The sequence below is a fragment of the Rissa tridactyla genome, chromosome 14, assembly GCF_028500815.1.
Source record: "Rissa tridactyla isolate bRisTri1 chromosome 14, bRisTri1.patW.cur.20221130, whole genome shotgun sequence".
NCBI classification, from domain to species: Eukaryota; Metazoa; Chordata; class Aves; order Charadriiformes; family Laridae; genus Rissa; species Rissa tridactyla.
Genome location: NC_071479.1, coordinates 6,982,197 through 6,999,863, shown reverse-complemented (window position 1 = coordinate 6,999,863; position 17,667 = coordinate 6,982,197). Strand labels below are relative to the sequence as shown.

Sequence of the window (17,667 nt, the reverse complement as noted above, 5' to 3'; positions counted from 1 at the left end):
CTAACTTAAAAAAAAAAAAGAGTGGGAACATGACAAAACAGGGCTTGAGAAGGCATGAATGTGGTGCTCTGTGGCAAAGCGTAAAAGACAATTGCACCAATTACATGCTGGTTTTGGAACTCCATGTAGCCTGAGTCTATTGAAATATATATTTGTAAGCGGGAGTGGTGGGGAGGGAGGCTGCCCTGGAATGACGCCTGGAGCTGAAAAGCTGTCGTAAAGGCACTAGGAGGAGGGAGAGCTATAAACCGGCTGCGATCCTCAGATTTAAAAAAAGGTCCAGAAACATTTTAATGCCAAATTATGAGGCACCTTTCATTCCTGTCTTTCTTTTGTGCTTAGTTTTCCATGTAATTGATTTAAACTTTTCCTATTTATGCTACCAATTGGGGAAGCTGTGTTGACTAAAGGCATTTTTATTTTGCTCTATTCTAGACTGAAAAACTCCTGCTTATGCAACAGCTTATATCTTTAATAACACCCGTATAACTGCATCGGTACTAAAAAAAAAAAAAAACCCACCCAGATTTCTTAGCATCAACAAGGCCTGAGAGAACTTGCTGCAGTTCTGGGATGTGACAGGAGGCAATTTATAAGGAATTAACTCTGACAGTCACTTTATACAGCTGATTTTCAAAGATCTAGGCACTAAAGATGTGTTAATGAGGGTACTGAGGCTTCATAATTAATTATATTAGCATCTCTTTGTTACTCTCTACAACAGTAGTGCCTGGTTGACATTTCAATAGGAGTCTGGTAGTATTCTTTGTTATTATTATCCAGGAGTACAGTTATACCTTAGCTCCCAGAGGGCAACGTTGCATGTAAATGCCTCTGTGAATTGCAAGGGCCTTTGGATCTCAGTAAAAGCCCTTGAAGGAGACCCTGCTGGATACTGAATGGATGTCAGTAAAATTTCTCTAGTCTGGAATCTCTCTTCAGATATGGACTCTCCTCCCCTTTCATTTCTCCCTTCCCTCCCCCCTTCCTTTCCACTGTGCTGGTCCTTCTCACAAGGCTTAAGAACAGCAATATCCAGCACTTTCTGAATGTTGAGTTCCAAACCTCTAAAGGAAGGAATACTGACCTGAACGAAACAGTGAACAAAGCAACCTGAAAATAGGGAATATTTTCACATACTTGAATTTTCAGTGCAATAAAACCAGTGCTGCCAGAAGGAATCCCAGAAGTGGTGAGTCAGATAATAGATGTACGACTGTGGTGGGAGGGAAATCGTCTCTACTTTGTTTTATGTCCGTCCCCCCCCAGCCTTTGTAAAGGCAGATTAAATTATTTTCCAGTCATACCACTGCAAAAACAAACACGGAGTTTAAAGGTTATTTCCTTTGTGTGTTTCTGAGAGACATTTTGGAATCCGAAAGGGGAAGGATGACTTTTTGTCAATGATCTCAAATTCTATTCTGAAATCTTTTACTGTATCACGTCAGGTGGCAGAGCTGCCATTTTTTTATCGATGTTTTCCACCTGCTTGTGTTAATTTAAACAAAATTTACATAAAAATATTTCTGTTTTTTTCACAGCAGTTACAGTTGCAACCTTGTCATGGTTAGGCTAAGTTAAGGGCACAGTTCGACAAACACCTCTTGCAAGTAAGCAAGATTTATGCAACCTGTTCCTTACCCTTTCCTTGTTCATTCCTGCCCTGACGGGACCCTCTTTCTTGTAACGTTGTTCATGCATCTGCACCAGGGAACCAGATCAGAGTACTAATCTGAATTAAAAATAAATGTTTTTATGGGGACTACTTCTAATTGAAATCAGTTTCCTGATTCAATTTAACATGGGGCTACAGAAAAAAACCCAGCACTGGCACAATTCAGGGACAGTGTGAAGGGGAAGAGGGGAGGAATGTGTGGTGGGGAATGCATAAATAGGAACTTCTACCAAAAAATACTTTGTCAAACTATGTCCTGAAAGACTTTACGTTCTTCCAGGCCAGAACCACCTCTTTGCTTTGTGTTCAGACAGCACCTTGCACAAAGGGATCACAGTCGCAGAACTCTCAGGACTCTCAGAGCTATTGTAATACCAAAAAATAATAAGCGTTCCTACAGACTGACACAATTAACCAAATTCCACTTGCAGATCTTCATTGTTGGCAACTCGTGCAGCATTTTATGTAGCCGAAGTTGGAGACTAGTTCTATTCCTGAGTTCTGTCTCCAGCTCTAATGAGGAATAACTCTGTCATTCAGTTAACCTACCAATAAAATAATTACTTTTCTCACAGAGCTTTTTATATGTAACCAGATTTTTTTAATGAGCTTTGACATTCTCAGATGAAAGGAATAATACGTGCAATGTATTATTATAGCAAAAACTGTATATGACAGATCCCTACATATTTTCCTCTTTTTTGTTTCACCTTTCCTGTCACTATACTCCTACATGAGACTCAAGACACCGCAAGTATTTGAATAATGCCAACTTGAAACTACATAATTGTAAATAACATACTTGCTCTTTGCTGAGCAATGTTGCATGTGTTTATTCTAATCTGATATTTTCCGGATAGAAACAGAGGTTACTCCCCCTGAGAGTTCAAATATCGATAGCACTCCACATAACAAGGGAAGTTTTTAATGATTCCCACAAAAACAGCTGCTACTTGGTAACAAGACAATGGATGGAATACACAAAATGTAAAATTTGAGTCTCTACTGCTATTCCTGAGGGACCAAATCTTGAAGTGTTACTCAACTTTGTTTAGCATTCAGCAAGCATTTTCCTGCTGTAGGACTGAGGAGATGATAAAGAAGAGTTTCAGGAACTGGCCAGAGGTAAAATCCTGGAAAGCAAATGTTTATAAATGGTCTTTGTAAAAATATTGGGTCCCTCTTAATTTTTCCATGAGTGGAGAGGAGGATCATCTGAAAGTCTCCTTGCAGGAGAACCCACAGAAGCACGAAGTATAGTTTTTCCTAGTCCTTAAGAGTGCTCTACCCCCGCTGCTTAGTTATCCTAAAACTTCCATTCAGCATTCATTTGAATTTATAATACTGTAACTTCCAGGGATTTTTATCTATATCTATTGTGTCTCATTAGAAAGACTCTATCTAGCACTAGAGCTTCTGCCCTAGCTGTAAGGAAGCTGTAGGTTTTCTTCAGACAGAGCACCACTGAAGGAAATCGAAGACTAGTAGCTACTTTCCCTGTGAATTATTTCAGGGCCTTCTACATAAAAATTTGGTTGGCACAGCTATTCCAGAATAACACTCAGTATTAATACTGCAGTATTCCAATTCAAAAGTGGCTTTATTTGTGTTTGATTCTACCTAGGAATACTTCTTGTAAGTTCCAACAACTTCTGTTTAGAGCTTTCATTATGCAGGAGTCTACATAGTGAAATAAAGCCTCAAACGTAAACACAAAGCCAACCACAACATGTATCATTTAATCACCAGATTTCAAACAAACATTTGTTTTTTCAGACATTTTCTGTGAAACTGTAGCTGTATTAAGCTTGGTTGAAGGCTTCCATTGCCTCAGTGCAGGATGCAGTGGCTCTAATACTGTCCTGCAAAACTAATAATTTTGTATTGCTACAGATAGCTTTTGAATATCGACTGGTGTAAATGCATCAATGAAATCTAAATATCTGCCTTTGTAACACCCTGCAGGTGTTGCAGATAGTGAAGAGACACGTTTGCATATGCCACTACATGTTTTCAAACAAAACTTTTGTACATTTCAGATCCTATCTTGGGCTGTGAACTCCTCAGGCAAGAGTAGATGGATATTCACATCTGGAAGCAGTAGCAGCGTATCTGGACAAGTTGATATTTAAACATTTTTTGGTTTTAGAAACTGCAATCCAGTAGTTCTGGATTTATAACATCATCTATATACATGTCTGTTGGCACAGCTGATCAGTAGTTAACAGCCACAGGGCTCCATCTAAGCCAATGAACAGGACAACATCAGTGTCTGAGATATAAAATCTGAATGAAAGTAAAGAAGGGCAAGAAACTCCTCCAATCAAATGTGTCTTTCGCAGGGACTCTTAGTTTCACAATGCGGAATGTAACTTAAAAAGAATTTTCCAATAAACAACTTCCCTTAATATTCTGGAAGGCACAGGTCAGTTCAGTTCCCTACAAAATTCCCAACTGTGCACCTTATGTGAAAAATATGAGCAAAACATTCTTAACCACCTACATGTCTGAAAAGCTTATGTCTCATGTTCAGAAGTGTCTTAGGTTTTATTGACTTTGAATTTCATTTAAGATTTTTAAGAATATTTTGACTGTCTCTTTGTCTCTAGTATCTGGGAACAAGCACAAACATAAATGACCATCCATCTCTTCATAGATTACAAGCAAGTGCTCTGGTGAGTTAAAAACGTTGGTATAGGGAAAAAAGATCAGGTTTAGTAACTATGCCTAATGGGAACACTACCAAAAATAAGGAAATATATCTCCAAATAGAATCACTGGGTTTATTCAACTACATATTATTAGTCACTCCCTGTCGTCTGTGTTACTGAACACCATCCTGCTTCAAAGGCAGTTATCAGCCTAGAAATATTTTCATCCAAGGGTTTAAACTGCAACAACTGTGAGGACACGTGGAAGATTCTTCCGTCATTATCTAACCATTGAGTTCTAATGTGAGTGCTCGACTGGGAAGGTCTGCGACTAGTGGAAATGGATAAACACTTGGGGGGGAGGCATTTGACTGTTTAATATATGTGCCAAACTGTCTTTCTAGGGTCATGGAGACTCGGCAGTTCCTGGGGGCTGTCAAACTGATTACACGCAGCAAACCAGCCGGTGTTTCTCTGCCTGCTGCTTAGAATAAGCACTGATATGCTAGTCAGACTTTACTATCAAGTACAAGCTTATGTGTACTTGAGATGTTGTGCAGCCTTTAGCTCGCTGGTGTACTCAGTAATTTAAAAGCTTTCACATACTCAAAAAAATTTTGTCTTGCGCTCCAAGGGGGATCTTTGTTCCTGATACAGAGCCCAAATCTGCAAGTTCTTTGTGGAAGACAAGGCTCCCAGCATAGATGTACAATTGTTAAGCAGTTGGTTGCATTTCAGCAGTGGTAAAATGATCCTTGTTTTATATTTCTCTACAATAATTTCTGTAAAGGCTGTGAGATTCTTTGGGATGGAAGGCTATAAAAACATAAGTTGCTATTAATTATATTGACTTGCATGATTTTATGTATGCCCATTTTGCACTGCAGAAATACTTAGAAGGAAATGTACTCTTCTTACTTTTTCACACATCATTACATTGTATTTGAGAGGATTTAGCACATTTTCTGATTTCACTTGCCAAATCGGGCGTTCATGTCTAAAATTTACAGCTGACTTGACATTCCAGAAACTAAGCATGATTACCAATTATGTCTCTGTCTTATAGTAACGTACCTAACTAAGGAAAGAAATATTAGGAGATCTGAACTTTTACATCAAGGAGCAAATATGATTTTATCCTTACGAAGAAGCTCTGTTTGTACAATTCTTGAGAAAAACGTGCAGTTACTGCTACCCTCTATGTAAACTGTAAAGCCATTAATCATTATCAGCTGCTGACAAACCCCCCATATATCCAAATATACATAAAGGAAAACTAACACAAATTTTCTTCAGTTGTCTGACAAAGTCATTGCCATCTGGAAAGCTGCAAAGATCTAACTCCTTTATTTGTCAACACCAGAGTACTCACACACTGAGTTTGAAAGATGCCACATAAAGTATATTTTTGCAACTTGAACTGCGCAACCTGAAGTTCAAACAAAAGCAGGAATACTAACTCTGTTCTACAGAGGGAAAAGAGCTATTTGTAACATAGGCAGCATAGCTAATTGGACAGTATAGTTCGGGAAAAAATGTTACTGTTCTATTATATTTGATGGAATCAGAGCTGAGAAAGGTCTTACAAGAAGATGAGAGAGGGACATCATTTACTCTAAATACATTCACCGCCCCCCATATCATAGGATTATAACGGTATATTTTAACCCCTCAACAGTTATGCAGGGACTAAAACTGCCTTAGAGGTTACTTACAGATAATGAAAAACATTAGAAAGAAATTACGGCAATTAACTGACTACTTATCAATTAAACCTCTAAGTATTTATTATTTTTTGTTATAGTATCAGGGATAGTAAACAGTTGCTTATTAGGTCTGAGCATCAGATGTCATTTCTGAAAATCTTGTGTAACAGCAGGTAACTCACGTACCGACAAGGCTTTATACCACCTAGATGCCTTTTTTTTTCTCTTTGTAATGAAACTACACAGGATTTGGGGTAGCTGCACAGAGGAAGAGTTTCAAACGGAGTTGAGAGTTGTGCTGCCGCTACTTGCTTCTTCACAAATATTTGAGTCATGTTCCTCCTGAGCGTACACGTTAACAGTGCAGCAAGAACAAACAGTAAATCAATTCAGCTGCAAATGCTACTGGGTGCTCTCCTCTCACCCTTCCTAGGGCTCAAAGCTACTCTAACTCAGGGGCTTAGTTTTACCTCTTCTTTTCTCTATAAAGCAAGGAGTGCAGAGAGAGCATCATCCTGTGAATTGTTGTCAAATTCTTTGAGCTAAGCCGCAGAAGCACATAAGCACCTATTGTTTTGTGACCTTTTATGAAACGTATCCAGAAGTTAGACCACTGTCGAACTGTATAAGAGAGGCTCTCTTTCGAAAAGCAGAAAATAAAGGCTGCTAAAACAATTGTACCTGGTCCGTTGGAGTGAAAGGATGTATAATTGGAGAAGTATTGTGTTAATGTAACTTTTCTAACAGGAAGAGAACTGAGGAAGAGTTAAGACAAAAGGTTTATTAGGAAGCTGGGAACAGCACATCAACAGCACTAAATCAAAGAAAGCAAACAAAGAAAGGAAAGTAACTATGTGAAAGAACACTACTTCCTCCAAAAAAAAATTAATGATTTGCTTTCTCTTTTCACATGAAAACATAGATTTGTATTTTGTGTCTCAAAATTAAATATATTTAAAAAGTGGGGAGTTTAATATTAATATATCTAATTAATATATACTCTCTTTTTTGTATATTAGCTAGTTTTAGGGTAGGATAAACAGATCGTGGAAATGTTTTTAACAGTACAGTTGTTAAAATTTACAATGACTTGACTTTAGATACATCAGCGGAACACCTTAATCATGTACTTCGGGAATACCTAGTAATTTGTGGACTAAACAAGGGATTCTAGTAGGGAGCAGGCAGATGCTGTTTGGATCATCATGTTCCTGCTTCGAACTGGCTTTCACACATATGTCCCATATTTCAAATTGTGGATCTTCAAAGGCTAATCTAGAGAAAGACAATATAATAGTAAATTACAGGTGAGAAAAAGAGGGGGAAAACAATCAAGCAGATACAACTGTGTAGTAAAGAGACTTAAGGGCTACAGAAGGAAGAAAATCAAGCCAGACACATGAGCTTACCTTGTCTGAATATGAAGATATCCATTATTAATTGATCTTGGGATATGCAGACAGAATATAAGGGAAGTTATCCTCACTGTGATGGGCTTCAGAAAGGCCTTGAAACATCCCTCTTGGGAAGGATCTCATAATCTTGCATTTATAAATTTGCAATGCTTTCCTTACCTTTTATGCCCAGCAGTTGAGAAAGCTCATTGCTGTACGTGAAAGCAGAGGACTAATGGATGGCAGCTCCTCTCTCCTGCTGTTTGCAGAGGGAAGCACAATAGATTGTGGACATGCGGCAGCAGTTGTGGGTGGCAATGGAAGCAAGGACATAGCTGGTGGGAAGTGACAGCTGGGAATACAAAAGAAAAAGCAATTGGGATTTGAAAGCAACAGGTGGGAACAGGAATCAGAAAACTACAGTTAAGACCTCTGCGGAGACAGGAACTAATCCAGGCCTTGTTGAATAAGTCCATTGGAAGGGCAATTTAAAGAGACAAAAATGGAAACAAGCGGGGAGAATATGATAATAGCGTCTGACTGGAAAGCAAATGCAAAAGGCAAGTTCCTACTTCATCATAGCGGTACATGTTTCTTAGCCTGATGTATATCGTAATATTAATCTGTGAATAATATGCTGTGTGTTTTGATAGAAAAGAGTGGCTCGGCTGTTACTTTAAGAGGGAAACAGAGCTAGCTGTAGCTGTGAAGCTGCAATGAGCTCTTCCATGACAGGTGGACAGGAAGGGGACAAAAAGGGTTATTTAAAGTCTGCTCGCTCTTGGTGCAGTGGCAGGTGTGCTGGCAGACGGCTGGGCTCAATGACCTTCTAGAGTTGTGCTCCCACATTAAGAGTGTGGGCTGGATGTGACTGACAGGGCCTCTGTGCCCTTAAAATGTAATGTCTGAAGTTAGTGCATTGGGTCATGTTCCAGCCAACGGAGGCAGTACAGTGACATGAGGGTCGCCACGTCCCCTGAGCGAGCCATGGTGGAAATGCGACCTCACCTCACACAGCCTCTCATGGACAGGAGGCGCTGGGGCTGGTCCGCAGGGGCCACCTCAGGCAGCCATTTCGGGGCCATTTGGTGATCGGTGGTCCCAAATGCCACCATTCCCCCCTCACCCCCTTCCCGTAGAGGACCCTGCCCACCCCCACGCCAGGCGAGGGACCGACCCTGTCACCGATCGCGGCTCCTCACGGGGTGGGGGCGGCCCTGAGGGGACGCGCGAGCCTCGAGCGCGGCGCCCGCCCTGAGGGCGCGCGCGGCCACGTGCACCAGGCAACGGCCCCGGCGCGCGCGGCCACGCATGCGCGCTCCCCCCAACATGCACACCTGCGCGCGCCGCCGCCCTACTCTCCCCACTCCCCCGCCCTTCTCCCGCCTCTCGCGCCGTCCTCTGTGTCTCCGCGCCGAGTCCCGCCCCCCGCTCCCCCCCGAGGGCCAATGGGCGCCCGGCGTGGCGTGCCCGGCGGGGGCGGGGCCGCCCGGCCGCCTCTCTGCGCCTGCGCGTCGGCCGCCCGCGGCGAGGAGGCGGTGCCGGCGCCTGCGCAGAGCGGCGCGCTCCCCCTCTCCGGGGGAGGGGAGCGAAGCGCGCCTGCGCGTCGCGCCGCCCGCTGCCCAGCGCCCAGGAGGGGGGCCCGGCGCGCCTGCGCGCTGCGGCCGCCGTCCCCCCCGTGCCCCGGAGGGGGGGGTTGCTGCGCATGCGCGCCGCGCTGCCCGCCCCTCGCCAGCAGCAGGAGGAGGAGGCGGCGGCGGTGGTGATTCTGGCTGTGGAGAGCGTGAGGCAGTGCGAGCGCCACTGCCGCCCCCTGTTATCCGGCAGCTCCAGGTCCGGGCGGAGGAGGCGGCAGCGCCCCGGCGGCGGCGGGAGCCAGAGCGGCGGCGGTGGCAACAGCAGCGGCAGGAGGAGTCTGTGCCCGGCCCCCCCCTCCCCCCCCCCCCCCGCTCAGTCCCGTTACAGCCCCCCTCCCTCCGCGCTCCGCTCCGCAGCCACCAACATGTCGGCGCCGGCGGCCAAAGTCAGTAAGAAGGAGCTGAACTCCAACCACGATGGGGCCGACGAGACCTCAGGTGAGGCGACGCCGGGGGCGGGAAGGGAATGGCGGCAGCCGCCGCGGCCTCCGCCTCGCACCGCGCCGCACCGACCGCCATTTTCCCCAGCCACACGGGCCGCGGCCGGGCCGGAGGCGGGAAGAGCGCGGGGTCGGCCGGGCGGATGTGCAGGCCCCAGCAGCAGCAGGAGGAGGCCATGTTAGCGCCCTTTTGTCTCCGCTCCCCGGCCCGGCCTCCTTCCCCACGGGCGCAGGCGGGGCCGGGGCGGGGGGCGCTGCGGCCTTGGCGGAGCAGCGGGACCCCCCCTCGCCCCCCCCTCCCGGAGCAGCATCCGCGGAGCCTCATTGTGCTCCGCCGCCGCCGCCATGATGCTTCGCCGCCTCCCGCTCTCGGCGCCGCCGCCGCGTGGTGCTGCCCCGCCGGGCGGGGATGGGGCGGCCGCCGGGGCCTGTCGGCCCGGGCGGGGAAGCCACGCGGTGCTCGGGCGGCGCCGGCGATGGCACCCGCCCGCCCCGTCCCCACGTGCGATCGCGGTAGCTCTGGGATTTTTTAAAGGTCGCCGAGCCGCGGGGGTTTCTCCGGCCGCCGCGGGAAGGGCGCAGCACTCTCCTTCCTCCTGCCGCCGGGTCGCGCCGGCTTCGGTCACACACGTGCTTCTCCCCGTTACCCCGCGGCGGGGAGCGGGGCGGCCCATCCACCCGCCGCACCGGGCAGAGCTGTCTCCGAGGGCGGGCTGGGCCTTACCGGGGAGGCGGGAGCGTCCCGCCACCGCTCATTCATCGCCCGGCGCGGGGGACAGACGGTGCTCCGGTAACCCGGGCTTCACCGAGAAAATACCTGCAAAACGGCGACTTCGAAGGTGGTTTTTTTTCGCTCGTAACCGTCCTTTCAAACGTTTTTGGGGTTTTCTTTTTTTTTTTCGGTGGCGCGTTCCCGGTTATGCTATTTCTGTCGATATTCTGTCCTCTGTAAATTATTTAGCGTTCCTTCAAGTGTGTTGCTCTTGGCAGATACGGCTTGCGACTTTTCAATTAAATTGTTGTTAATCTCTCGTGATTGACTTATCATTTAAGTTGACTTGTAAAACTGCGTTAGGGGAACGTAAGCTGCGATTTCTGGGGGTGAACACGCTTTGAGTGCCGTTTCATCAAACTTTTCTGCACTTCAGCCGTAAAACACCCTGGAAGTAGCTGAAGCTTTAAGGCCTCGTAACATTTATGACATTTAATAGAAATATCTGCGTGCTTTTGAAGTAGATGACTAGAAAAGGTCTTAAGGGAAAATCCCAGGTGATTTGTCAGAATGAAGGGATTTTGATGCATTTTCGTTTGTTTTTCAGAAAAAGAGCAACAGGAAGCAATTGAACACATTGATGAAGTACAGAATGAAATAGACAGGTAAAGAAACTTGAAATGTAGCAGAAATTAAAACGTAACTTTCAAAAATAAAAATATGTACTAAAGTAAGCACTCCATAGTAGTTCTCACTCTCTTTAAACTCCGCCAAGATACACTTGTGTTCTGACTTGATTAGATGTAAGAAGTATTTGTGTATGATAAAAAAAAATGAAGTTGTATGCTGGTTTCCTGTGTAATTGTGTATAATTAAAAAAGTAGAACTTGAATTTAAAATTTTAAATTAATTGTGGTGGCTTTGATAATAGAAATTTGTTTCGTATTGGTTTTTCAAGTTAATGCGTATGCTGTCTTACAAAAGTATTTTTGTGTCTGTAAGCAGAACCAAAAACTTGGTTGAAAAGTTAGCTTTTATTATACTTTTTTTGTTATATATCCATGTGTTTATAGAATAACGTATAGAAAGTGTCACTGAAACATTAGTTTCATATGCCAAAACTCTGGGCGCTGTTGGTATTTGCCTGGATCTTACTTCCATGCACCCTGTCCTCCAAAGCCTACAGGTGACTGTTGAGGCTCTGGCTGGTCAAGTTGTTGCAGTATCAGGGCTCTGCCTGTTTACAAAACCAATTAAATGTGACGTCTTCAGATTTTACTTGTGTCGGCTGCAAAATTGCTTTGCTGTAGCTTGCTTGCCTGCCCAAAAGTTACAAAGAGTGGGTGACAGTGTTCTGTGCTACCTGTCTTCTGGTCTTTTGCAAACAAGATATTTAGGAAGTAAAATAGTACTTTGCTTTCTATAAATGAGGGACCGTCCCTCATGTAATGCTGCAAAACATACAATCTGTTAAGAACGTTTCATTAAGATCAGTGAGATTGCTTCTGGTAGTGTGTTTCTCAATAGTGGTTACAGGTTTGGGCCTCAGTTTTTTGTTGGTGATACCTCATTTGTTGAATATGGCAGACTACTCTAATCACACCCATTCAGTTTTTTGCTAACTACTGATGATGCGTCTTTAAATTTCAGTTCTCTCTCCTGTGGTTAATGTGGCTCTTTCTGTTACAGACTGAATGAACAAGCCAGTGAGGAAATTTTGAAAGTAGAACAGAAATACAACAAACTCCGCCAACCATTCTTCCAGAAGAGGTCAGAATTGATCGCCAAAATCCCAAACTTCTGGGTAACAACATTTGTCAACCACCCACAAGGTATATTCTTAATAGCCCTCTTTTCTTCTTTTTTTCTGTAAATTCAGCATTTGCTTGCTTGTTATGTGCTTTGCAGCTCTGAGGGTTTTCTAGAATTTTTGCTGTGCATACGTTTAACAGAAGCCTGCTTCATATGCAAACGCTTCCATTTTGTCCTAGAGTATATTTTGTAAGCTTTTTATTTCTTGCACTTGTTGACCAAAGGAGCATCTCATTCACTAAAATCCAATGGTAGTTTTATTTCTGCATTTTAAATGACAAGTTTCTCACTTTTTTCACTTAATTGCGCTCTTTAAAGAGGAGAAAAAAAAGGATTCTAGTTGCTTTGGGGTTTTTTTTTTAATTGGAGGTGAGCTCCTTAGGACTTCACAATAAACTGTTTCTAGTAGACTCCTTAGATTGGGCAAACTACATGCGTGATAATCTGCTTCAGGGAGAAGGGCAGATGCATGAGTACAGCTTTTGCTACTTTTTAACGTGGAACTATAACAAGCAAATGTAATGTTTTCTCCTCAGCAAATGCAAATCACACAAATGCTAATAGTCTGTTGGCTGGTAACTTGAAAAAAAATGGGCTGTGAGAAGTTGGCTTGGACAGATGTGTTGCTTTTCAAATCTTTCTTACTGTCAATTTGCTGTATTTCACCTGCACGATAACATGTTTCATAGCTTTGTTAATGTGGGATTCCTAATTCTGTCTTAGTATCTGCACTGCTGGGAGAAGAAGATGAGGAAGCACTGCATTATTTGACCAGAGTTGAGGTGACAGAATTTGAAGACATCAAATCAGGTTACAGAATAGATTTTGTAAGTACTTGAAATAATTCCTTCGCTTGTGGTTTTTCTGTTTGTTTGGGTTTTTTTTAATGCAATTGCGTATCGGGTTGTAGTTTGTAACTTAAATCTCTTCAGTTATCCATTTAGTACCAGGTTTGACTTGGTATGTGTGTTTACATTATGTGGGTTCTAACTCTTTGCTTCTGACTCTGCAGTATTTTGATGAGAATCCATACTTTGAAAATAAAGTTCTCTCCAAAGAGTTTCACCTCAATGAAAGTGGAGACCCATCTTCAAAATCAACTGAGATCAAATGGAAATCTGGGAAGGTATGTACCTCTGCATCTGGGAAAGATAATTGCTGCCCTATGTGATACTGTCACTTGAATTATGTTCCTTCTACTTTTTTCTTCTGTATCGAAGCTGTCTTGTCTTCCCTTTTCTTCCCCTCCCAACCCCCTTGCTGCTTCTCGGCATAGTTCATGCCCGTCTTGCAGGGTTTGGAATACCCTGTTTACATGGAGATCTGTAGTGAATTCTTTTGCCCAGTTGAGCAACACCATGAAAACTGTGAAAGTACAAGTATGACCACGTGGAGAGATTAACAAGTGCATTGGCTTGTCTCTCTTTGGCGTGGTCTAGACTCTGTGTTTTGGTTTTTTTCTTAAGATAACTTTCAAATAAGGAATTACAAGGACAGATGGGGATCATATAGAGGGGGGGTGATTATTTTTTTTTTTTCTCCTCTTTATTTCCTCAGCTTCATTTCCAGACACGCTACATCTTTGTAGAAGTTACAGCCACACAGTAATGTGGGCACATCTTTCCTCCAGACAGTATTGAAACATAATTAATGTGCTGTAGTTTCTGTAAAAGTTGGGAGCGCTTTCATGTTATCCTGGAGATTTTGAAACGAGTATTTAGAAGTAGAACTGAGGGTTGCAGTTAAGTTGCTGCTTGTTTCGTCATCCTTGGGTTGAGAAGAAAACTTAATCTTTTTTCATTGAGAACTAGAACTTTTCCTCTTGTACAAGAAGTTACAGTCCAGTACAAACTAACTGAATTTGATCTTTACAACATACCACAAAATCAGTGTGAATTCTGGTGGTGTTCCTCATTAAACAGTCCAAACCTTTAAATGTTGTGATTCTATCAAGAAAGTAAATACTAAAGTTTGGAATTACCTTCTGATCAGAGAAAGAATGCATTTAAATAGCAGATAGTAACTTTCTTTTTAGACTTAGCAAACAGATCGTTGAAAACTTACTAAACTTGTAGGGTAAGGTGGTAGATACAGGCATATGTATGTTCTTGTGACCACATGTTTTAGGAGTTTGTGTAGTTTTTTTTTTCACTTTACTACAAAGAATGGCCTGGAGACTTCAAAGTGGGAAATCTCAGGATAAGAAGGCTAGGCAGTTCTTTATCTCAAGTTAAAGACAGAGCTTAGAGGTGTGGAGACGGACTGTTTCTTAAATTGTGTGTATATAGCAGTCATAGCATTTAACTACAATAACAGCTATTCTCAGAGTAGCATTTAGCCATTGTGAGATCTTCTAGGTTCAGTATGTCGTTAAGCACTTGTCATGCTTGTGCTTCCCCATGATATGGAAGCATAAATTAAATACAAGATCCTGTGAATTTTCAGTATTTCAGTGGAGGTCATTAAAAGAAACAGGTGGTTTTACTGTTTTTTTCATGTTCAGGAGAAATGGAAGTGGCTGAGTGGTATCTCTTTCTGCAAGTCATTTGGGTTCCAAGTGTTTCTTAAAGACCTCTCCCTGAAAGAGAGAGTAGTAAGTGACTTGTAGCTGTTTAGACAAGTATGTTTCTAAATGGTGCTTAGTAAAAAAATAGAAGTCATATAAAGATCACTTATTTAAGGAACTTCTTAACTTTCTTTTCAGGATCTGACAAAACGTTCAAGCCAGACACAGAACAAAGCCAGTAGGAAGAGGCAGCATGAAGAGCCAGAAAGTTTCTTTACTTGGTTTACTGACCACTCCGATGCAGGGGCTGATGAACTAGGAGAAGTCATCAAGGATGACATCTGGCCAAATCCATTACAGTACTACTTGGTAAAGTATAGCACTGAGCTGTTGATCCATACCCATAATGGCACTGTGCAAGCAGAAGTGAATTCAATCGCTGTTGTTAATGTTGCATATGTGTCTTTAAGGTTCCTGATATGGATGATGAAGAAGGGGAGGGAGAGGAGGATGATGATGATGATGAAGAGGAAGAAGGATTGGAGGATATTGATGAAGAAGGAGATGAAGATGAGGGGGAGGAAGATGAAGATGACGATGAGGGAGAGGAAGGAGAGGTGAGTAATCTTACTTACCCCTTCCATCTCTGGTGTAGGAGAATCAAAAGAAATTTCTAAGAGGGATCTTGTAAGAATACTGAGCCATTGTTACAAAGGTAAAATAATTCTTTTCTGACAAAGCGTTTGGAGGGGAGAAGCAGAACTGTTACTACCTTAACTTGTAGAGTGGTTTCAGTGTAGGAATAAGTATGTTTGTGTATATGAGAAACAGTACAAATAAGTAGTTTTAGTAAATTTGTAAGAATTGCTCTAGAAGAACTTGGAGATATATATAGCATAACAAAATTCTGACTTAATTAGTGAACATTCTAGCAAGGCTTTACTTCTGTTGATGCATCCAGTTCTGTTATCCTCGCACCTGTTGGTTTACTTCTGCTTATGGCCAGCTTAGCTAAGGCTCAGGAATTATAAATTTCCTTTAGTAGGAAGTGGGATTCCAAGGACAGCATGCAGGGTGTTGGTAACTTAAAGTTTCGGCTGTCTTTGTTTCTGGTAATTGGGCGTGGTGTGTCTGAATTTCAGCAGCAAAAAATTAATTGTATTGAGGTAGGGCTGTTGTGGGCACCAGAGTACTGGGATCTATTATGTAATCTAGAAATTACTATGTTGCTCTTCAGAGTTTAAAATGAGGGAAAAGAAAGAAAAGAAAGATGACCCCTTCATTTTCTAAATGTTAAAGTTATGTCAATGTTTGTAGGTGATTCTGAGTCACGGTAGTTTTTCAAACCTGAAGCTTTTTCATTGGGACATCTGATTATTAAATGATTTCTATGTAGATAGGTACTCATGGGGAGTGTTACTACTCCTTAGTGAAGAGGGAGAGAGAGGCCGTCACAGAGCGTGCTACAAGTAACACTGTATGGCTGTAGTCTGCAGCTATCTGAAGTTTAGTGATTAGATTTTTTTTTTTAATTGTTGCTTATCTTTCAACAGGAGGATGAAGGAGAAGATGACTAATTGAACACTGATGGATTCCAAACCCCCTTTTTACCTTTTTAATTTTTCTCCAGTCCCTGGGAGCAAGTTGCCGTCTTTTTTTTCTTGTGCTCAGTCGCCTTGGTCTCTTGAGGTCTCTTTTTCTCTCCTCTACACCATGGTTCACAATTTATTTTGGGGGAAATACCTTGAGCAGAATACAGTGGAAAAGAATCTACCAGTTTCTGTTTCAAGTTCATTTTTATCCCTTTCTGTCTCAAAACAAAAACTGTTTATGGAATCAACACACCATGTTCTGTGGGAAAAAAGAAAACCTTCTGCTCCCTTCACTCTGCTGGAAGCTGAAGAGTGCTAGGCCCCTGTGTAGTAGTGCATAGAATCTAGCTTTTTTCCTTCTTTCTCTGTATATTGGGCTCAGAGATTACACTGTGTCTCTATGTGAATATGGACAGTTAGCATTTACCAACATGTATCTGTCTACTTTCTCTTGTTTAAAAAAAAGAAAAAAAACTAAAAAAAAAAAATAATAAATGGGGTTATAGAAGGTCAGCCGGGGTGGGTTTCAGATGTTTGGGTGGGTTAAGTGGGCATTTTGACAACATGGCTTCTTCTCCTTTGGCATGTTTAATTGTGATGTTTAACAAACATCCTTGCAGTTTAAGATGACACTTTTAAAATAAAATCTTCTCCTAATGATGACTTTGAGCCCTGCCACTTGATGGGGAATCAGCAGAGCCTGTAGGATCTTATTTGGAATTGACATTCTCTATTGTAATTTTGTTCTTGTTTATTTTTAAATTCTTTTTTTTTTTTTTTGTTTCACTGGAAAGGAAAGAAAGATGCTCAGTTTTAAACGTTAAAGTGTACAAGTTGCTTTGTTACAATAAAACTAAATGTGTACACAAAGGGACTGGTTGGTCTTCACTGAAAGAAACAGCTTTAATATCCTCTTTTGAACTTGACTGCAGCTTCTTGGCATTTTTGTGGGCAATTGGTCAGTATTTATGTAGTGCAATGCAACCTTGTAGTTGCATGGACTGATAATCAGTTCATTTACTTTCCACGTTTCATTTGGTAGTTCCTACTGCACACTCCATTTCTTGAATTACCTAACTCTGTAAGACAGGGCTGTAGGGTGCATATGCCTTGTGTGAAGACAGAGGTTTATATTCATGTTTTGCAAAAAGAAAAATCACTTCGTTCTTAGATTATTTTTTTTAAGTAATAACGTGCAGTACTGTATCTCAAATAAATCAGTTTGCATGACAATATCATGCAAGCTCAAAATAAAAAGACCAAGGGGTCTTATAATAAGATTTGGGTGTTTTTGTAAGTCTTTTCAGTTGAAAATAAATCTTAGTGCAAGCTAATTTTTGGGCTATTTCAAAGAGCAAGATTCTTAGCAAAGCTCGTGTATAAAAAGTTGCTACTTCACTGCTTTCTTTCCTCAGTAGCAGCATGTATATATGCTTTAGATATACTGTACTCTTTAAGAGACTGAGTAGCTTGTAACAATTTCACATAGAGGTTGTTGGTACTGGTATTCCACAAAGTGTAATGAAAGTTGTTTTAACATGC

At 42.4% G+C, this 17,667-nt stretch overlaps 1 protein-coding gene and 1 long non-coding RNA gene across 2 annotated transcripts; one reads left to right on the top strand and one right to left on the bottom strand.

Moving 5' to 3' along the window:
- Positions 1 to 6,270: 6,270 nt before the first annotated feature.
- LOC128917389 (uncharacterized) lies at positions 6,271 to 8,736 on the bottom strand. Its single transcript, XR_008469263.1, has 3 exons — positions 8,604 to 8,736; positions 7,607 to 7,778; positions 6,271 to 7,307 (listed from the first exon to the last, which is right to left on the bottom strand). It is a non-coding gene; the product is annotated as an uncharacterized LOC128917389 (long non-coding RNA).
- A 394-nt stretch (positions 8,737 to 9,130) lies between these two features.
- SET (SET nuclear proto-oncogene) lies at positions 9,131 to 16,995 on the top strand. Its single transcript, XM_054220316.1, has 8 exons — positions 9,131 to 9,501; positions 10,823 to 10,880; positions 11,905 to 12,047; positions 12,751 to 12,854; positions 13,040 to 13,153; positions 14,732 to 14,902; positions 15,004 to 15,150; positions 16,087 to 16,995. The coding sequence occupies exons 1-8, from the start codon at positions 9,132 to 9,134 to the stop codon at positions 16,108 to 16,110; spliced, it is 1,131 nt and encodes a 376-aa protein (XP_054076291.1). The 5' UTR covers position 9,131; the 3' UTR covers positions 16,111 to 16,995.
- Positions 16,996 to 17,667: the final 672 nt, after the last annotated feature.